A 20,103-nucleotide genomic window follows, 5' to 3' on the forward strand; every position below is an offset into this window, starting at 1 on the left:
GTGCGCCTGATTGTTCCTTCCTACATGGAATACTTTGCACTTGTCCTTGTGGAATTTCATTCTGTTTACTTGACACCATTTCTCCAAGTTGCTCAAGATTCCTCCTACATGGTAAAAGCTAGGACCACCACATTTGGTGTGCAGTTTTCTCTTTTCATAACTTAAAGCAAGATGAATATTTGGTTATGCCAGGATAATGAAATGTGCCTGGAATTCCTTTTTCTCATAACATGGAAAGGGAGGGGTCTGGTAGGAGGGACAGTTATACTGCAGAATAACAATAGGCGGGCAGCAAGGGGCAAGAGATGAGGACTGGGACAGCTGGGGCCAGACAGATGGGGACTGGGATACCCATTGTGCTGACAGGAATGGAGAAAGGGACAGGTGTCTCCTAGGGATGTGAGCATGTAGTCAATTACATGCGCTCATCGCTTAGCCCTTTTGGGACCCCTCCCTTCACCCCTGATACAGAGGCAGCAAGGGGATAGGGAACGGGAGCTGGTGATCGCAGAGAGCCGGTTTCCCCCCACCCCCATGTAAACGTGTATCAGCTGAAAATTTCAGCAGATACGCATTTACACAATTAAACACATTTTAACATCCCTGCTCTCTACTATATATTTCAGAGAGTTTGTGTGTGTTGCCTATTGCCCAGCTGGGGGGAAATGCACTTCTCCCCCACTTGCACTGACCATGGACAGGAACATCTCATCTGGCCCTAAGCTGCTGCAGTGAGAGAGAGCTGGGGTTCTTCTCTCTCCCCTGAGGCAGCCTGAGTACTGAACCCCCCTTCTCCAGTCCCACCCCAGAGCAATGGTTTAAATGAAGAAAACCAAAACTTGTTTGAATTAAGGACCTAAACAATGCCGGGCAAATCTTCTAGTAGCTAGGTCTTTCTGGGCCAAGCACCCCAGCTGTACAGCTCACTTGTGTGCCAAACAGATTACATCAAACAGTTGATGGTATTCCAGCCTGCACAGGCAGATAGGAGTGTGTCAAACTACAGAGTGCTTCACAGAGAGGTGTGATAACATATCAAAGCAGGCAAATGGAGAATGACTGTTCATGGGTAGCCTGGGAGAGCGGTGGCTCAGAGTAGGATCTGATTTGGAGTCCTAGGCTAAGGGGAAGAGATGGCGTCGGCTTACTCCAATGGTCTCCACCCTTTTTAACTGCAAGGTCACTTTTTCAATTTAAGTGCAATGTAAGATCTACCTCAAACCCAAAGCCCCTTGCCCCACTTCCTTCCCATCCCTTCTTTGAGGCCCTGTTCCTGCTCCACCCCTTCTCTGACACCTCACCCTGCTCACTCCATCCTCTTTCCTCCCCCACTCTGTCTCACCTTCACCAGGCTGGGGTTGGGGTGCAGGCTCTGGTCTTGGGCCAAGGGGTTTGGAGTGTGTGAGGGGCTCTGGGCTTAGCCCAGGGTGGGGGATTGGGATCCAGAAGGGGGTTCAGGGTACAAGCTCTGGGCAGGAGGTTGGGTGTAGGAGGAGGTTCAGGGCTGGGGCTGGGGTTCAGAAAGCAACTTCTGGCTGGGCCCCATTTAACTGAGACGACTTCTGGGTGGAGGAGCAGTGGGGTTAAGGCAGCTTGCTCATGCCCTGGCCCTGCACCACTCCAGAAAGCAGCTGGCATGTGCAGCAGTGACTCCATGTGCTGCCCCTCGTCCACAGGCCCTGAGCCCACAGCTTCTACTAGCCACGGTTTCCCATTATTGATCACTGGGAGCTGCAGGAGCGGTGTCTGCAGGCCAGGGCAGCATGTGGAGACCCCCTGCTCTGCCTCTCTCAGGGGCTGCAGGGACATGCCAGCCACTTCCAGGAGCAGCAATTACCATAAGGATAATTACTCCAGCCATGACTGGTTCGGCATTTTAGAACTCACTCCTCAAAGAATTGAATTTAAGCGTAAGAGAGAAATGAAAATGCTGAAATGTACAGACCAGTCAAAACCCAAATAACCCACTTTGCAAGCAATAACAGAAGTAACAACAACAGGGCCTGTCTCCCCCATGTGTTGTGTTGGGAGATGAGTGAAGGACAGTGTGTGTTTGTGAGAATGACAGACACACACTCGCAGTGTGGGAGAGTGACAGAAATTTGCATTGCCAAGCTCTCTCCATCCCCTTCTCTCTGTGTGGAGATGGGGTAAACAAGTGGGGGAAGGGATACCCTGCCATCGGCCCCCCCTCTTCTCCCTCCCACATCGTGCACAGCAAGCAGGAGGCTCCCATGGGAAGCTCCAGGGCAGGAGTAGCATGACAGTGCGTGGAGGGCAACTGAAGTGCCAGCAGGTAGCTTCCTGGCCAGACCAGTCAGGATCCCCTGTCAGAGGCTCCAAGATCCAGCAGTAGATCCCGATCTACGTGCTGGTGACCACCGGCCTACTCTGTCTTCATTCTTCCAGCTGAGTGTTTTCAAAAGCATCCTCCCTGGGGAACCCCTTTACCTGTGTGGTGTCAGGCATCCTCCCTGGGGAACCCCTTTACCTGTATAGTGTCAGGCTTCCCTGACTTGGCTGAAGTGTTGTAGCTTCATGTTGACCGTTCTTGGGTGGGGACGGGAAGGAAATGGGACAGTTGGTCTGAATTTTTCTGCTGCTTTGTGGTTCAGAGATCTATAAGAAGGTTTGGGTTAGTCTGTAAAAACTAACAATAGCTCAGAGCCACAGCGACTCTAGCCCGTGCTCTGAGGGGCCAATGGGAGACCCTGATTTTTCTGCCTGCTTGGTCTCTTACTCATTGGGGTTTGGTTTTGACTATTTTGTAGATTTTTGACAATGAGGGAGCTGGGGGAGATTGTTTATGAAGAGAGCTGATAGCAGTCCAGTTAGTATATAGTGTAGCTTGGCTAAATTTTTGTGAGCTACAAACATTTGGGAAGAACAGAATTAGCCAAGGTGGTCCAAGAAGATACAAAAAACTTAAAAAACAGCAAATGGGTTGGTAGCACTTTAAAGACTAACAAAATATGTAGATGGTATCGAGCTTTCGTGGGCACAGACTACTTCTTCAGATGACCGGAGTGTTGGAAGTCCAGATCGAAGACTAAATAAGGGAAGGGGGGGGGGGGGGGCAGGGAGGAAAAAAAATTGAAGGGGAGGAAGAAGAAAAAAAGGCAGTGAGTAGATAAGCTTCAGAGGGATAGCCAAGTGAGTCTGTAACAGGCAAAACTTAAACAACGACAAACAGTCTAGTAGCACCTTAAAGACTAAATAGCTACAAGAGGCTGATAAGAACCATTAGTTAGCACTGGGAAAGGAAGATGACCAACAGAACAGTGGGCTGATAATGGAAATGTAGACTAGACATCAGAGCAACCTCCCTGACAGTGGGATCATGCCCCAAAAGCTGGGGAGTCATTTACAGCTGAAATGGTCCAAGCTCTAGAGATTCTGCAATGGCCTTGGGGAGATATGGAGGTAGAACCTTGATTTCTATCACATCAAATCACTCTCATCTTCCCCCTTTTATGTGGTTTGGCTGGGCAGGTGTAACATTCCCAGATGTATTTAATCACAGAAAAATGAAGGGGGAGAATAGAGACGGAATAAAGTCTGTTTTTTAGCTTGAATTTGTGACTTATTTTTTCATTGGGACGCAGGGAGGTATGTGCATCCTTCTTTTGGTGGTATGACTTTTCCTGCCTTCTAGTCATATCTTTCCCTGACCTACACAGTGACTTAGTGTGCAGAGTGAGGGGCTAAGGCAACAGTGGGGGAAGAGCTACTGTGCATTGGATCATCATTGAAAGTTGGTACATTCACTTCTGAGTACCAAGATTCACTTCTGCCTGAAAGCCCAGCAGTGTAGTTGTGGTAGAACAACCTTTCTCTCCAACTATCCAGAAAGAACATAGAGACTCTCTCACTTGTACGAGGAATCATAGAGCTGGAAGAGACCTCAGAAGGTCATCAAGTCCAGCCTCCTGCTCTAGGCAGGACCAATTCCAACTAAATCAACCAGCCAGGGCTTTGTCAAGCCGAGACTTAAACACCTCTAGGGATGGAGACTCCACTACTTCCCTAGGTAACCCATTCCAGTGCTTCACCACCCTCCTAGTGAAATAGTTTTTCCTAATATCCAACCTGGACCTCTCCCACCACAACTTGAGACCATTGCTCCTTGTTCTGCCATCTGTCACTACTGAGAACAGCCTTTCTCCATCCTCTTTGGAACCTCCCTTCAGGAAGTTGAAGGCTGCTATCAAATCCCCCCTCACTCTTCGCTTCTGCAGACTAAACAGACCCAAGTCCCTCAGCCTCTCCTCATAGGTCATATGCTTCAACCCCCTAATCATTTTGGTTGCCCTCCGCTGGACCCTCTCCAGTGCGTCCACATCCTTTCTGTAGTGGGGGGCCCAGAACTGGACACAATACTCCAGATGTGGCCTCGCCAGAGACGAATAAAGGGGAATAATGACATCTCTGGATCTGCTGGCAATGCTCCTCTTAATGCAGCCTAATATGCCATTAGCCTTCTTGGTTACAAGGGCACACTGTTGACTCATATCCAGCTTCTCATCCACAGTAACCCCCAGGTCCCTTTCTGCAGAACTACTACTTAACTGGTTGGTCCCCAGCCTGTAACAATGCTTGGGATTCTTTTGTCCCAAGTGCAGGACTCTGCACTTGTCCTTGTTGAACCTCATCACATTTCTTGTGGCCCAGTCCTCCAATTTGTTTAAGTCACTCGGGACCCTATTTCTGCTCTCAAGTGTATCTACCTCTCCCTCTAGCTTAGTGTCATCCACAAACTTGCTGAGGGTGCAATCTATCCCCTCATCCAGGTCATTAATAAAGATATTGAACAAAAGCAGTCCTAGAACCGAACCTTGGGGAACTCCGCTAGAAACCGACCGCCATCCTGACATTGAGCCGTTGATCACTACCCGATGGGCCTGGCCTTCTAGCCAGCTTTCTATCCATCTTACCGTCCATTTATCCAATCCACATTCCCTTAACTTGCTGGCAAGAATATTGTGGGAGACTGTATCATGACCGTATCAGGAGAAGTATGTGATTGCTGCCATTCACATCTGTCTGTAGGCGTGTGCTGTGGAGGGGATTAATTTGCTGCCTAATGGAATAGAGGTTTCTTACATCTTATTCTTGTGGTGTTGGGTGGGCGTAGTAGCAACCAGTTCAGCAAATGTTCCCTGGCAGCTCAGAATCTGCGCTCATACTAGCACAGTGGAGCAGAGACATTTAGTTGCTGCTGGTTCAACCGTTGATTGTGTCTCCTTCTAGAGCAGAGATGCTGCAGTTGTATGAACGATGCATTCTAATGGATATTGAGTTCTCCGATAACCAGAATGTGGATCAGCTGCTCTGGAAGAACGCCTTCTATCAGGTGATTGAGAAATTCCGGCAGCTCCTGAAGGATCCACTTGGGGAGGACTCTCAGGAACTTCGGAACAAACTGCTTCAGCTGCTGGATGAGGTACGAAGAGAAACACCTGTTTGAGCCTAGCTAGACCTTTCGAGAGGAAATGCTTTCTAGTTGTTAGAGCAGGGCTGTGGCGAATCAGCATGTTTACATTCTGACCCAGTTTGCATGTCCTTAGCAAATCTCTTCTCTGTTTGTCTACATGAGAAACTTGCACCAGTTTAAGGGTACATCTATGCTGCTTGCAGACTGGGATGTACATATGCCTGTAGCTCCACTAGCACAAGTGTAAGTAGCAGTGTAGCTGGTGAGATGTAGCTTAGACATGTAAAGACATGCCTAAAGAGTCTGGGCGTAACTCGATTATATGTCTACACTGCTCTTTCACCCGTGTAATGGCTACCTCCCTCCCCACTGTGGGATCTTTCCCTGCTTCAGGAAAAGATTCTAGAGCAGACAAATGCTCTGTCAAGGGGAGACAGCACTCCCCACTCCTGAAGTCTGTCCATGCCACACAGACCTCTGAAGCCTTTCCCAGTCACAGCAACTCCTCTTGAAGCTCTTCTCTGCCATGGGGAAAAGCTGTGGCAGCTGTCTGCTGCTGAAGCCTCTCCCTGCAGCCTGAAAAGCCTCCAGCATCAGGGAAAGACTGTGGCGGGGGAGAAACGGGGTGTTGCTGCAGTCTTTTCCCAGTGTCTCCCCTCTCCACATGTCAGTGAAACACTTGTAGCTATGCACTCCCATGTGGACTCACTGCTTTTCACTGTAGTAGTACCCTGCATGCTAGCACCGGGGCGGGGAGTAGTGTAGATGCAGCCTAGAAGTGTGATTTTAATTTGCTGTAGTTAAACTGGGACACGAGGCAACAGCACTAGTGACCATCTTGTTGATTACAGGTCAGATCAAGTTTGATTTGTTTTGGTTTAAAAATTAGTTTAAAATAAACCAACATAAGCCTAGATTAAACTGAAATAAATGACAGCGTCTACAGACTTTTGTATTGCTTGAATTAAATTGGTTTAAATCACACCTTTAATTAAACCACTGCACATTTCTGGTGGAGGCAAGGCCTTTGTTTCCTTATCTGTACAGTGAGAATACTGATCTGCCTCCCCAAAATGTTGTTGGATGCTTTTCGGTCCCTGGATGACAGACCCTAGAAGTTTTGTCTGCTTGTTTGTTGCAGGGCACAGTTTTCTTTGACAGCTTACTTCAAAAGCTGCAGGTGTCATATCAGTTCAAACTGGAGGATTATATGGATGGGATGGCTATTCGCAGCAAACCCTTGCGGAAGATGGTAAGTAGGCTTCCCTTCCAGGACGTGTTGTCACATGAGTGAGGAGGGCTTTAAACTAGGTACGACAGGGACAGGTGAGCAAAGGCCACAGGTAAGTGGAGAACATGGAGACGTGGGAGATGGGTCGGAAATGGGAGGCAGCATGGGCTATAATGGTAGAGAGAAAGGAGGGTCAGAGTAAAACTGGAAGGCAAGATCAAATCAGTATCTTAGATACCTGTATACAAATGCAAAAAGGATGGGTAATAAGCAGGAAGAACTGGAAATGCTAATAAATAAATACAACTATGGCATTGTTGGCATCACAGAAACTTGGTGGGATAATACACATGATTGGAATGTTGGGATGGAAGGGTACAGCTTGCTCAGAAAGGATAGACAGGGAAAAAAGGGAGGCGGTGTTGCCTTATATATTAAAAATGTACACACTTGGATGGAGGTGGAGATGGACATAGGAGACGGAAGTGTTGAGAGTCTCTGGGTTAGGCTAAAAGGGGTTAAAAACAAGGGTGGTGTCATGCTAGGAGTCTACTACAGGCCACCTACCCAGGTGGAAGAGGTGGATGAGGCTTTTTTTAAACAACTAACAAAATCATCCAAAGCCCAAGATTTGGTGGTGATGGGGGACTTCAACTATCCAGATATATGCTGGGAAAATAACACAGCAGGGTCCAGACTATCCAATAAGTTCTTGGACTGCATTGGAGACAACTTTTTATTTCAGAAGGTTGAAAAAGCTACCGGGGGTAAACTGTTCTAGATTTGATTATAACAAATAGGGAGGAATTGGTTGAGAATTTGAAAGTAGAAGGCAGCTTGGGTGAAAGTGATTATGAAATCATTGAGTTCACAATTCTAAGGAAGGGATAGAAGGGAGAACAGCAAAATAGAGACAATTGATTTCAGGAAGGCGGATTATGGTAATCTCAGAGAGCTGATAGGTAAGGTCTCATGGGAATCAAGACTGAGGGGAAAAACAACTGAGGAGAGTTGGCAGTTTTTCAAAGGGACATTATTAAGGGCCCAAAAGCAAGCTATTCTGCTGCATAGGAAAGATAGAAAATATGGCAAAAGACCACCTTGGCTTAACCACGATATCTTGCCTAATCTAAAAATAAAAAGGAGTCCTATAAAAAATGGAAACTAGGACAAATTACAAAGGATGAATATAGGCAAACACAGGAACGCAGGGGCAAGATTAGAAAGGCAAAGGCACAAAATGAGCTCAAACTAGCTACAGGAATAAAGGGAAACAAGAAGGCTTTTTATAAATACATTAGAAGCAAGAGGAAGACCAAGGACAGGATAGGCCCACTGGTCAGTGAGGAGGGAGAAACAGTAACAGGAAACTTGGAAATGGCAGAGATGCTTAATGACTTCTTTGTTTCGGTCTTCACCGAGAAGTCTAAAGGAATGCCTAACATAGTGAATGCTAGTGGGAAGGAGGGAGGTTTAGAAGATAAAATAAAAAAAAGAACAAGTTAAAAATCACCGAGAAAAGTTAGATGCCTGCAAGTCTGATGAAATGCTTCCTAGAATACTCAAGGAGCTGATAGAGGAGGTATCTGAGCCTTTAGCTATCATCTTTGGAAAATAATGGGAGACAGGAGAGATTCCAGAAGATTGGAAAAGAGCAAATATAGTGCCCATCTATGAAGAGGGAAATAAGAACAACCCAGGAAACTACAGACCAGTTAGTTTAACTTCTGTGTCAGGGAAGATAATGGAGCAAGTAATTAAGGAAATCATCTGCAAACACTTGGAAGGTGTTAAGGTGATAGGGAACAGCCAGGATGGATTTGTAAAGAACAAATCGTGTCAAACCAATCTGATAGCTTTCTTCGATAGGATAATGAGTCTTGTGGATAAGGGAGAAGCAGTGGATGTGGTATACTTAAACTTTAGTAAGGCATTTGATATGGTCTCGCATGATATTCTTATCAATGAACTAGGCAAATACAACTTAGATGGGGCTACTATAAGGTGGGTGCATAACTGGCTGGATAACCGTACTCAGAGAGTAGTTATTAAGGGTTCTCAGTCCTGCTGGAAAGGTATAACAAGTGGGGTTCCTCAGGGGTCTGTTTTGGGACTGGCTCTGCTCAGTATCTTCATCAACAATTTAGATATTGGCATAGAAAGCACGCTTATTAAATTTGCAGATGATACCAAGCTGGGAGGGGTTGCGACTACTTTGGAGGATAGGGTCATAATTCAAAATGATCTGGACAAATTGGAGAAATGGTCTGAGGTAAACAGGATGAAGTTTAACAAAGACAAATGCAAAGTGCTCCACTTAGGAAGGAACAATCAGTTTCACACACAGAATGGGAAGCGACTGTCTAGGAAGGAGTACGGCAGAAAGGGATCTAGGGGTCATAGTGGACCACAAGCTGAATATGAGTCAGCAGTGTGATGCTGTTGCAAAAAAAGCAAACATGATTCTGTGCTGAATTAACAGGTGTGTTGTGAGCAAGACATGAGAAGTCATTCTTCTGCTCTACTCTGCGCTGGTTAGGCCTCATTTGGAGTATTGTGTTCAGTTCTGGGCACCGCATTTCAAGAAAGATGTGGAGAAATTGGAGAGGGTCCAGAGAAGAGCAACAAGAATGATTAAAGGTCTAGAGAACATGACCTATGAAGGAAGGCTGAAAGAATTGGGTTTGTTTATTTTAGAAAAGAGAAGATTGAGGTGCAGTTTTCAGTTACAGGCAGTCCCCGGGTTATGTCAGTCCAACTTAAGTCGGACCCCTAGTTACGACCGAGGGGAGGGGCCCACAGCTAGTGCGGGGTGCCTCCCCCACTGTCGCTGGCTCTGGCGGCGTGGGGGGCGCTTCCCCCCAGCAGACCAGGGAGACGCGGAGTTAGCGGGCCCCCCCCCCCAGCAGACCAGGGAGACGCGGAGCGGCTTTTCTCGCCGCAGAGGACGCAGGCGGCGGGACCGCCGAGATGCGCTGCGGTCCTGCCGCCTGCGTCCTCCGCGGCGAGAAAAGCCGCTCCGCGTCTCCCTGGTTTGCTGGGGGGGGGCGCAGCTAGTGCACACACCCCCCCCCCCCAGCAGACCAGGCTTTTCTCGCCAACGCCTGGGGTAGAGCAGCTGGGGGGCTGCCGGGTTGGTCCCACAGTGCCAAGGTGCGGCGCTACTGGACCAACCCAGCAGCACCCCAGCTGCTCTGCCCCGGGCTTCCTGGAATCAGCCGCTGATCAGTTTCAGCAGCGGCTGACTTGGGGACACCCGGGGCAGAGCAGCTGGGGTGCTGCCGTGTTGGTCCAGTAGCGCCGCACCTCGGCACTGTGGGACCAACCCAGCAGCACCCCAGCTGCTCTGCCCCAGGCGTCCCCAAGAGCAGCTGGGGTGCTGCCGGGTTGGTCCCGCCGCGCCAAGGGTCGGCGCTACCAGACCATCCCAGCAGCACTCCAGCTGCTCTGCCCCAGGCGTGTCCGATTCAGCCACTGCTGGTCAGTTTCAACAGCGGCTGAATCTGGACGCCAGTTCCGACTTACATACAAATTCAACTTAAGAACAAACCTACAGTCCCTATCTTGTACGTAACCCGGGGACTGCCTGTATCTAAAAGGGTGTCATAAGGAGAAGGGAGAAAACTTGTTCATCTTGGCCTCTGAGGATAGAACAAGAAGCAATGGGCTTAAACTGCGGCAAGGGAGGTTTAGGTTGGACATTAGGAACAAGTTCCTACCTGTCAGGGTGGTCAAACACTGGAATAAATTGCCCGGGGAGGTTGTGGAATCCCCATCTCTGGAGATATTTAAGAGTAGGTTAGATAAATGTCTGTCAGGGATGATCTAGACCAGTGGTCCCCAACACGGTGCCCGCGGGCACCATGGCGCCCGCGGGGGCATTTGTGTGTGCCTGCCAAGTGCATGACTCATGGCGAACGGTGAGCGCTGGACCCAGGAGCGCCACGAATTGGCCGCCCGCGCTCTGGGCGCACGGCGCATGGGGGAAGCACCGGCCCCAGGTCCGCGGTGAATTGGCCGCCCGCGCTCTGTGCGCGCAGCGCTTGGGCGGGAGAGCGGGTGTGGGGTGTCCCGGCCCCGGGCGCGCGGCACTTGGCGGGGGGGGGGGAGAGACAGGCGGTGCCAGCCCCAGGTCCACGGTGAATTGGCCGCCCGCACTCAATGCGTGCCCTGCTCCCGGGCGCGTAAGTGGCCCCGCCCTCTGGCGCCCGGCAGGCGAACGGCCATGCCCCCTGGCACCCGGCAGCCTCAAATGATTGGGGACCACTGATCTAGACAGTATTTGGTCCTGTCCTGAGGGCAGGGGACTGGACTCGCTGACCTCTCGAGGTCCCTTCCAGTCCTAGTATTCTATGAGAGCTCTGAGCCCCCTCTGACTAAATCTCTCTCCCGGCATCGTCAGAAGGTGGGGATTGTTTATATCCATGACAGTATATTCTAGTTAGTCTAATAATCCAGAGTTACACAGCTCCAGTTTGTGTTTATTATTCTCATATTTCTTTGCAAAAGATCATTTTGTTGTGCCCCAACACTCAGACCAGGGCTGAGAGAGGGAGTCAATGTTAGAAAGAACCATAGCCAGTGCCTCGTATATTGAGCACCCTTTTTGTGTCTGAGAGGCCAGGTCAGTGATGGGAGAGACAGAGCGGCAGGGCCACATCTGTGCGACCTAGTAGCATGTCTACCTTGGGTAGTAGTGCACAAGTGTAGTCGCCTAGCAAGGGATGTTCTCAGTCCAGCTCCATTTCCTAGGGGGCGGGTGTTCACATCATAGCTTCCCCCTGATGGGCAGTCTTAGCAGAGCGCCCAAGGCCTGAATGAGCCAGGGAGCCTGCATCCCTGAAACTCTTCCAAGCCACAGTTGGGGCATGGTTTTGGGATGGGAGATGGGAGTGGGTAGGGGAACTCATGGTGTTGCTCCACATGCTGAACATGTGTTATGAAAAAAAAGTGTTTCTTGCAGCATCTTTCACCAGAACTCCAGTTAAAGAGCAACCCCTGTCTTCCTGGAGGTGTGTAGAGCCTTGTCCGCTGCACGCCGACAGTGGAACAGTAGTGCGGAGTTTCCATAGCATGCACTGAATGTTTCTTTTCAAGGTGAAGTACGCACTGATCAGTGCCCAGAGGTGTATGATTTGCCAAGGGGACATTTGCAGGTACAGGGAGCAAGCAAACGACACAGCAAACTACGGGAAAGCACGCAGGTACTGTACCCTCCCCCAGCCTTAAGCAGAGCTCTCACTGTACCTAGCCACAAGGGCATCACTTCTATGCACCCTGTTATTCCTGTTGCCCATTTGAGAAGTGACCTTCTGCACTTCCCATTTGATTATTGTCCAACAAAACTAAAGGATGCAGGGGATGTTGGACAGACTGATCTGTCTCCCAAGAAGCAAGCTTATTTGGCTGATGGGTTTTGCCCCTCAGTCAGGGAGCGCTAACATAGAAGCAGTGCTGTGCTAGTCTCTGAAGCAGTGCTTCTCAAACTTTTTGACCTGTGGCCCACCCTACTCAATGCAAACATTTCCATGGATCTCCAGCCAACCACCTTTGATGACCAGATGGGTTCAGGAGTGAGCTGAGGATGGGAGTCTAGATGGGAGGGAGGGTGCAGGATTGGGCTGGGAATACAAGTCTGGGCAGGAGGGAAGATGCAGGAGCAAGATGGGGGTGGGGATCTATGGAGGAGGGAGGGTGCAGGAGCAGGGTGGGCATGCGTGGTCTCTGTGGGAGGGGTGTGTGTGAAGGGGTGGAGTAGGTGTCTGAACACGAGGGGGACAAGAAGTTGCTTACTTAGTACCATGCCCCCTGAAGCTTCCAGGTACTGCCCCCACTGCTCCCATTGGCTGGAATTAACCGATAAGCCTTGGTTTATTGGTTAATCACATCGATTACATGGATCTTCCCCCCCCTCCCCTTGCTGCCTCTGGATCAGAGGCAGGAAGGGGAAGTAAGTGGGAGTCAGTGCCTGTAAGGAGCTGGCTTTAAGCAGGCTCCCCGTGAGCACTGGATCCGCCTGCCACCCCCACCCCTGCGCTGTTGCCTCTGATAGAGGGGCAGGCTGGAGCAAATACGCACGGGGAGCTGGGTTTTGGTTCTCCAAGCGTGTTGGCTCCACAGACCCGTCTGCCCCCCCCCCCCCCCCCCGCCACTGCCTCCTACAGAGGCAGCAAGGGGGGGCAGGCAGGAGATGGTGTTGGGAGGAACCAGCTTAAAAACCAGTTCCCCCAGCACCAGCTCCCCACCCCTTCTCCCTGCACTGCTGCCTCTGATACAGGCAGCAGTGAGGGGTGAGGGCCAGCAGGGGAGGCCTCTGTCCACGGCTGCCCAGGCTTGCTACCACGCACTGCTGCCGCTGGTTTTTAAACTGGCTGCCCTCGCAGACCACGTCCCGCCTGCCACCTCACGCTGCTGCCTCTGATAAAGAGGCAGTAGCAGGGGGCTCCCCGAAATTGGAGCTGGAAGCGCACTGGCTGCCGGCCTGCCCCCAGGGACTATCGAATAGTTGTGTAACCGATAAGATTTCACGGGGTTACACGACTAGTCAGTTACACACTATCGAACATCCCTACTGCAAATAATGGGGCACTGTCAGGGTATGTCTACACTACCACCCTAGTTCGAGCTAGGGTGGTTAATGTAGGCAACCGGAGTTGCAAATGAAGCCCGGGATTTGAATTTCCCGGTCTTCATTTGCATCTTGCCGGGCGCTGCCATTTTTAAATGTCCGCTAGTTCGGACTCCGTGCCTGCGGCTACACGTGGCTCGAACTAGGTAGTTCAGATTAGGCTTCCTATTCCTACCGGTACACCTCATGGAGCCTAATCCGAACTACCTAGTTCGAGCCACGTGTAGCCACGGGCACGGAGTCCGAACTAGCGGACATTTAAAAATGGCCGAATTGGCCGCCCGCGCTCTGGGCGCACGGCGCATGGGGGTTCGAGCTAGGGTGGTAGTGTAGACAGACCCTCAGTGAGGAGCAAAGGGAGCAGAGTTTAGCAGGGCTTGTCTGTAAGGGGCAATGTGCAGAGCAGGGGAGCTAGCTTAGCCACCACGGCTTTCTGACTTCTTTGGAAACCATTTGCCTGGTGCTCTTGTGGAACTGCTCTGCTCAGGGTGAGGGGGGACACAGGAAGCTCATCCCTGTCTGAGCAGCCCTCCCCCTGGGACAGAGGCATGTGGAATAAAGTAGTGTACACTGATGAGCAGATACTCCCGCTGCTAGAGAGGCAACTACTGGTCAGTGCAGGCCCTTTCCTCCAAGGTGGCTTTACCATCACAGAAGGATACAAAATGAACAGAACAATGGAACACACGTGGTTCCAGCCAGCAGAGTCCTTTCCAGTTTCCACTGGGTAGCCTTTTCTGACTCCCTCCTACTCCTTCTGTTGGATCCCCCTGGAAGAGACTTCCCTGCTCCTAATCTCCAGCAGGCAGTCACAGGACACTTTGTCAGCAGGCCCCTCTCCATCGTGTGCCCTTTCTGAGACTACAGGTCTCAAGGGGCATAACAGGGCTAAAGCAGATGTGCTGACAGCCCCTTAAGGCATGCCCTCCTTGGATTTTCCAGTGATGAAAGAGGCCCCAAATGAAGGGAAGAATTCTCTGTGGTGTTAATAATGGCCGGGGGCTCTGCAGTGTCTTGCCAGTAACCTGCTATGTGTGTCTGTCTCCCCCACTCAGTTGGTATCTGAAGGCTCAGCATATTGCTCCCAAAAATGGCCGTCCGTACAATCAGTTGGCTCTGCTGGCTATCTACACGGTAAGATCCTGTCTCTGCATGGGGGTCTAGAAGTGGTGTGGTCTCTTGGGCGATTGAAGATGCCCTTCCGGGGGATGGGGTGACCATGTGTGGGGAGCAGCTGCCTGTGGTTTTCACGGCGTAATGGGGCTGTGCGGAGACCACATGAGGGCACCATAGGTAAAAGGGACATGCTGTCAGATGTGGGCAGCAGGAGTTCTTGTTCTTGGCCTGTCTGCAGCTCTTGGGCTTGGGGTAGTTACTGCTCAGTTGCATGCTGTGTTTTGAGAGTTTCTAGTGTAAGTCTGAACCTGGTGTCTCTAATTCTCACTAGAGGTACTGCTTCTAGCCACACCTGCCGCATTCTGTTCTCTGCAGGCGCCTAGTGCAGGGGTTGGCAATAATTTTTGATGAGGGGCCACTCCAAGAATTTGGAAAGTGGTTGAGGGCCGCACTCTTCCATGGTATTAATGGGGAGTCTGAGCCTGGGGCAGGGAGTTGAGGTGCAGGAGCGGGTGCAAGCTCTGGGAGGGAGTTTGCGTGCAGGGGGACTCAGGGCTAGCTTGGGATTTGGGGTGCAGGGAGGGGTTCTGGACTGGGGCTGGGGTTCGGAATGTGTGTTCCAGCTTACCACAGGTGGCTTCTGGGTGGTGGTGCAGTGGGGCTAAGGCAGGCTCACCCCTGCTCTGTCCCTGTACTACTCCCAAAAGCAGCCAGCAAACTCTCTCTTCCTGCCCCACATTTGCTCTGTGGAGATGGGGTACAGGGTGGGAGGAGGGGCACCCTGACATCAGCGGCCCTGCCTTCTTCCGGTGCCCTGCACAGCAAGCAGGAGGCTCCCGGTGTGGAGGACAACTCCAAGGCAAAGGGCAGGAGCAGCACGGCAGTACTGAGAGGAGCAGCTGAAGTGCTGGCCCTTGATAACCTCCCAGGATCACCTGTCAAGGGCTCCAAGTCACCAACCACTGGCTTAGAGAGAACACTGCTGCCTGTCCCTCCTCCACACAGGCTGCAGCCATGTGCTGTGGAACCCCTTGAGATTCGTGCCTGTCTGTCCAGAAACCGGACAATGAGATTGTGCTGGGGGCAGGAGCAGCTCCTAAAGCTTTCCCCCTGCTCACCTCTGGACTCTCAGTTTTTAAAGAAAAGCTGCCCTGCAGCCGTGTTTCTGAGCGGCGTGAGGGTGGGGCGAGGCAAGCGGGCAGCCTTCCTGGGGCTCCCCACAGTGTCCATGGGCTGGATCTGGAGGCTTGGTGGGCCAAATCCAGACTGCAGGCCATATTTTGCTCAGGCCTGGTCTAGTGTGTAAATATGGCTGGTTAGCCTTCATCTTGCTTGATTCTACTCCCGAGGACACAGTCCCTATCCTAGTGAGCTCACATTCTGAATAGTCCTGTCATGAACCAGCTGGCTGTGGGCAGCATGTTCATTGGGATGTTAGCATGCAGGTTTTCAGGCTGTGGTTGGGATAGGGTTGCCAGTGAGAGAGTTCTGCTGTCCGCCTTGTTAATCCTTTTGGAAAGGGTGTATTTGATGGCAGACAGCGTCAGGCCAGAACAGAGCAATCAGAAATCAAACATCTGCCGAAACGTGTGATCTCTGAAAGAGACACCTTAGAGCAGAATAGCTGAAAACTGCTTCCTCTGTCCCACAGAGCAGGGCTCAGAGGTGTTTCACTGACAACTGCTGCTGTCCACCCTGACTCCCGGAGCAGAGTGCGCTGCCTCGGAGCTTCCTGCTATGCTGGTGATGTCTGTGTGACTCAGCGTTCAGGAGAAACCCTCAGTTCTAAGTGGGTCTTGCTGGGTACAGAGCCTGCGGGGCACCCCTTAGTAATGACTGCACAGATGGCACGGTGACGCTGACAGGAGCAACAGTCCAGAGGTTAGAGCATTAGCCTGGGACTTGGAGTCTTGGGTTCAGTTCTCAGCTCTGCTCCAGAGTTCCTGTGGGGCCTTGGGCAGGTCCTTTGCTATCTCTGGCCCTTAGATTGTAAAATGAGTAGACGAGGACTGCGAGGTGCTTAGATACAGTGGTAATGGATGGGGGAGCACATCCCATAGACCAGGGCTGGGCAAGATGCAGCCCAATGACCGGATCTGGCCCGCCTAACACTTGGATTTGGCCCACAGACGACATCTGGTCACTTCATACCCTGCTGCCTGTGCCACCGAATTTCCAGGCTGTTTAAATGGCTCGTGGTTCCCAGTTGCGGTGCTAACCCAGCAGGTTCCAGAGCCACAATCCCTTTAAATAGCCGCAGCACTCCTGGGCGTCTGCCAGGCAACGCAGTAGCAGCAGGACCAGGAGCCACGAGCCCTTTGCAACTCTGGGGGGAGGCTAGTCCAGCCCCACCCCTTCTGGGCACAGCATGGCCACGTACCAGAATGCATAAGCGGCCCTCCTGTCAACATTATTGCCCACCCCTGTCCTAGACAGATTTGTAGCGCGAGGAACAGAGTGAGATTGGGGCTTTCAATCTCTATGGTCACCAATTAAACGGGCTCATTTCAGTCCCTGGTTCACTGGGCTTGAGGCCTTTGGCCTGCTGAGTAACCTGTACTCTCCAAGGTGCACAGAGGCTTGGACGTGGAGCTGGGCTGCAGGTAAATGTGCCCTTCGAGGCCCCATGGTGTCTGGGGCATGTCTTGGAAGCAGGACACGACTGCTCTGGGTATGCCAGGTGTGATGGGTGGCTGGGACTGGGCTCATACCACATGCTCCAGAGTGAGGTGGAATGTTCATCTGGTTGTGTTTCTGCAGAGGAGGAAGCTGGATGCTGTGTACTACTACATGCGCAGCCTGGCTGCCAGCAACCCCATCCTCACAGCCAAGGAGAGCCTCATGAGCCTGTTTGAAGAGACAAAACGCAAGGTGGGTCCTGGCACAGGGCTGCCTGATGCTGCAGGTGCTGCTGCTCCATGCTTGATGGTGCTTTCCTTTTGCCATGCCCTGGAGTTGGGCTGGCTGACCCTGCAGGTGCTAGGGCTGTATTGCTCTCACACTGCGGCATACTGGTATAGTGGCAGGGGGGTTGGCAAATGGCTATTGGGCCTGGATTTGGCTCTTGCATAGTTCTGAGAGAGTCACTTCTGAGGGTGCAAAGAAGACTCAGCTGCCAAAGCAAAGCCTCTTTTCCTGTTTTTCTCCAAAGAGCAGCAAGTGATTCAAGAGATCACTGATAAGCGCTGGCGCTTTTTCACCTCTGGTCCCTGGTTAAAGGGCATCTTAGGAGGCTGTGGCTGAAGATTGCTCCAGTCCCTAGTGGAACAGGTATCCACCTTGTGACAGTCACCATCACCCTACTTGGCATGCTCATTGGGGGTTATCAAAAAGGGGTTCTGTTCAGACGGGCCATGGAGCCTGAGCACCTCTCCTCTCCCTAGAGGCAGCACAGGGCTATGCTGTGTCTTGTGGCTAGATAACGTCTTTCAAACTCCAGGGTGTTCAATCTAGCACCTTTCACCAGTGCTGAGGTGGCAAAACACCAGCCGCCAAACAATAGAGCAGCGAGCTGCTGTGGTTTGCAAGCTGGGTGATCAGTTGGCTTCTGACAGATCCTTTACCCTGGAAATGAACTGAGAACTACTTTTCCCAAGCCATGATCCCAGAGGTTTCTGAATCTGTGCGTTTTGTCTGCCTAGGCTGAGCAGGTGGAACAGAAGCAGCACCAGGTGCTGGAACTCAGCCCCAGCCGATGGGGAAAGGGCAAGAAATCCACATTCCGACAAGTTGGAGACGATGCCACTCGGCTGGAGATCTGGATTCATCCATCCCACCCCCGCTGCTCCCAGGGCCATGAGTCTGGCAGGGATTCAGAGCAGGACAACGGTCTTGGGAACCTCAGCCCCAGTGATGTGAGTTCTGTGGAACACCACTGTTGACTTGGGTGTAGTGTTTGGAATGCAATTGAATGACACTGCATCTGTTTTGCTTTCTTGCTAAATATTCCAGTGTTTTGGCTTCTCCTCTGCGAGCAGTGACGGGGTCAGGCTATGGAGTTGGTGACTTGTACTGTGTGTGTTTAAGGCATGTTGTTATCACTGATTCTTTGGAAACATGTAGTCATGTTGCTGTTCCTGGAATTGTAGAGACGGATGGAAGAGGTGGCAAAACGCTGAGGTTGGCAGCTGGTGATGGCTGGTAATCTCCCAGCCTTTGGAACGTTTTCCCTAGAGCCACCTGGTTGGAGTTGTGCTCAGGGAGGAAGAAAGCCAGGGATTTAACTTTTATTGTAGGCGTAGCATGTGTGGGATTTATTCTGCTGGAAGCCAGATTTTTTCCCTTTCCTTCTGAAAGAGACAGAATAAACCAAAGGCGCATCTCTCAGGTCCCATCTGTGTCCCTAGCAAGCCTGAGTCTGTGTGAGCTTGGTTAGTCATATGGTGCATGAATGGGTAAGATGAATAACCCAGGATTAGGACACCTGTGTGGAGCTCTGCCTTTCTTGGGGAATGCTAACTTTTTTGGCATATCTGGCATGCAAGAGACCTTGTGTAAGAGTTCTGGGCAGCCTTTCTGGAGATGGCTGCTGGGGAGATACCTGATCAGGGATGGAAGAAAAGGTTCTTCACATGGAGCAGAGCCAAGAGCCGCACAAAGATTGTTTCACTGTTAGAACTGGTTTGTCGTCTTCAGCTGCATACTGAAGCCTCATTCTGTGCTATTGCTACAGCCCTTCTGAAACACAGCTTGCTGCCAGTGTCAGTCTGGGGGCCTGTTTTTCTTATTAGACTTGGATTAATGCATGGGCTTGAAACTCAAGTTCTAGAAATGGCTTTTCCCATCCCTGGTGTTGCTGCCAGTGATACAGAAGTCAAAGTGAGGACAGCTGAGAAGGCAAGAACATCTTACACTAGGATCAGTGCGTGAAGCTCTTCTGTCTTTGTTCCTTCTTTCTTTCCTCCATCATCTTCTGCACCGTGTCTCATTTGTGTTTTCTCTGTCCTGCTCTTTCTGCTAGGGAGGGTTGAGGAGTGCTCTGGCTTGCCACTGTGTGGTGCTGTTTCTCCTCCTTAGGAGGTTGTGCCAAGCACCAGAGTGAGTGAGGCAATGCTGACCTAAGAGAACCTCAGCCCTTGATCACAACAAGCAGGAGCATAAGTTCACTGGAGGGGCGGGGAGGCAACTGCTGTCCCAGGGAAGATGCACCAGGATTTTGGATGCTCTTTTAAAGATGAATTAAAACTGTTTTGTTGCCTCCTTTGTTGCCTTCTGTACCACCTTTAGCACTAGGCAAGGTCGGAGCTAAGCAGTCTGCTGACTCTGAGGTGCTTGGGACTATGTGTACATGAGATGCCTACCTCACTACATGCTCCCCATCTGTGGAGAAGTGGTATTGAATTTCTGGACAAGAGCAGGATAGGGAGCAGGCAGAGCCCTGTCACTCCAGAACTGAGTGTAATACTGTAAAATAGCTGTTGTATTACGTGTGGTTCAAGGAAATGAGGAGAGATTTGGATTCTTGAGCTTTCCTTCTCTCGATGCTACTTTGGATTCAGCCCAAGGCAATGGTGACTGAAAATGGTTATCCTGAGTCTGTTCCGAGGTATCCTGCTGTCTGCATCATGCTCAGCAGAGACCATATACTGAGTATTTGTTCTGTGGACAGAGGCCATCGTCTCCTGGAAGTGTACACTAACACTGATGTGCTGTCTGTATGTTGTTTGTGAGCAGGCAAGTCTGCTCAGCTTTGCA

General features: G+C 51.0%; 1 protein-coding gene across 7 annotated transcripts in view; it reads left to right on the forward strand.

The window, feature by feature from the left end:
• The window catches only part of SMG6 (SMG6 nonsense mediated mRNA decay factor), a 157,907-nt gene that overhangs the window by 6,063 nt on the left and 131,741 nt on the right, over positions 1–20,103 (forward strand). For 6 of the 7 annotated variants that reach the window (XM_075904436.1, XM_075904437.1, XM_075904438.1 and 3 more), the window contains exons 3-8: positions 5,251–5,443; positions 6,576–6,686; positions 11,763–11,869; positions 14,349–14,427; positions 17,170–17,280; positions 18,051–18,263. In XM_075904436.1, the coding sequence (XP_075760551.1) occupies positions 5,251–5,443; positions 6,576–6,686; positions 11,763–11,869; positions 14,349–14,427; positions 17,170–17,280; positions 18,051–18,263 (814 nt within the window). The remainder of the gene's footprint in view (positions 1–5,250; positions 5,444–6,575; positions 6,687–11,762; positions 11,870–14,348; positions 14,428–17,169; positions 17,281–18,050; positions 18,264–20,103) is intronic. The other variant, XM_075904441.1, reaches the window with a different exon arrangement.

Source organism: Pelodiscus sinensis, chromosome 21 (genome assembly GCF_049634645.1).
Source record: "Pelodiscus sinensis isolate JC-2024 chromosome 21, ASM4963464v1, whole genome shotgun sequence".
Classification (NCBI taxonomy): Eukaryota; Metazoa; Chordata; order Testudines; family Trionychidae; genus Pelodiscus; species Pelodiscus sinensis.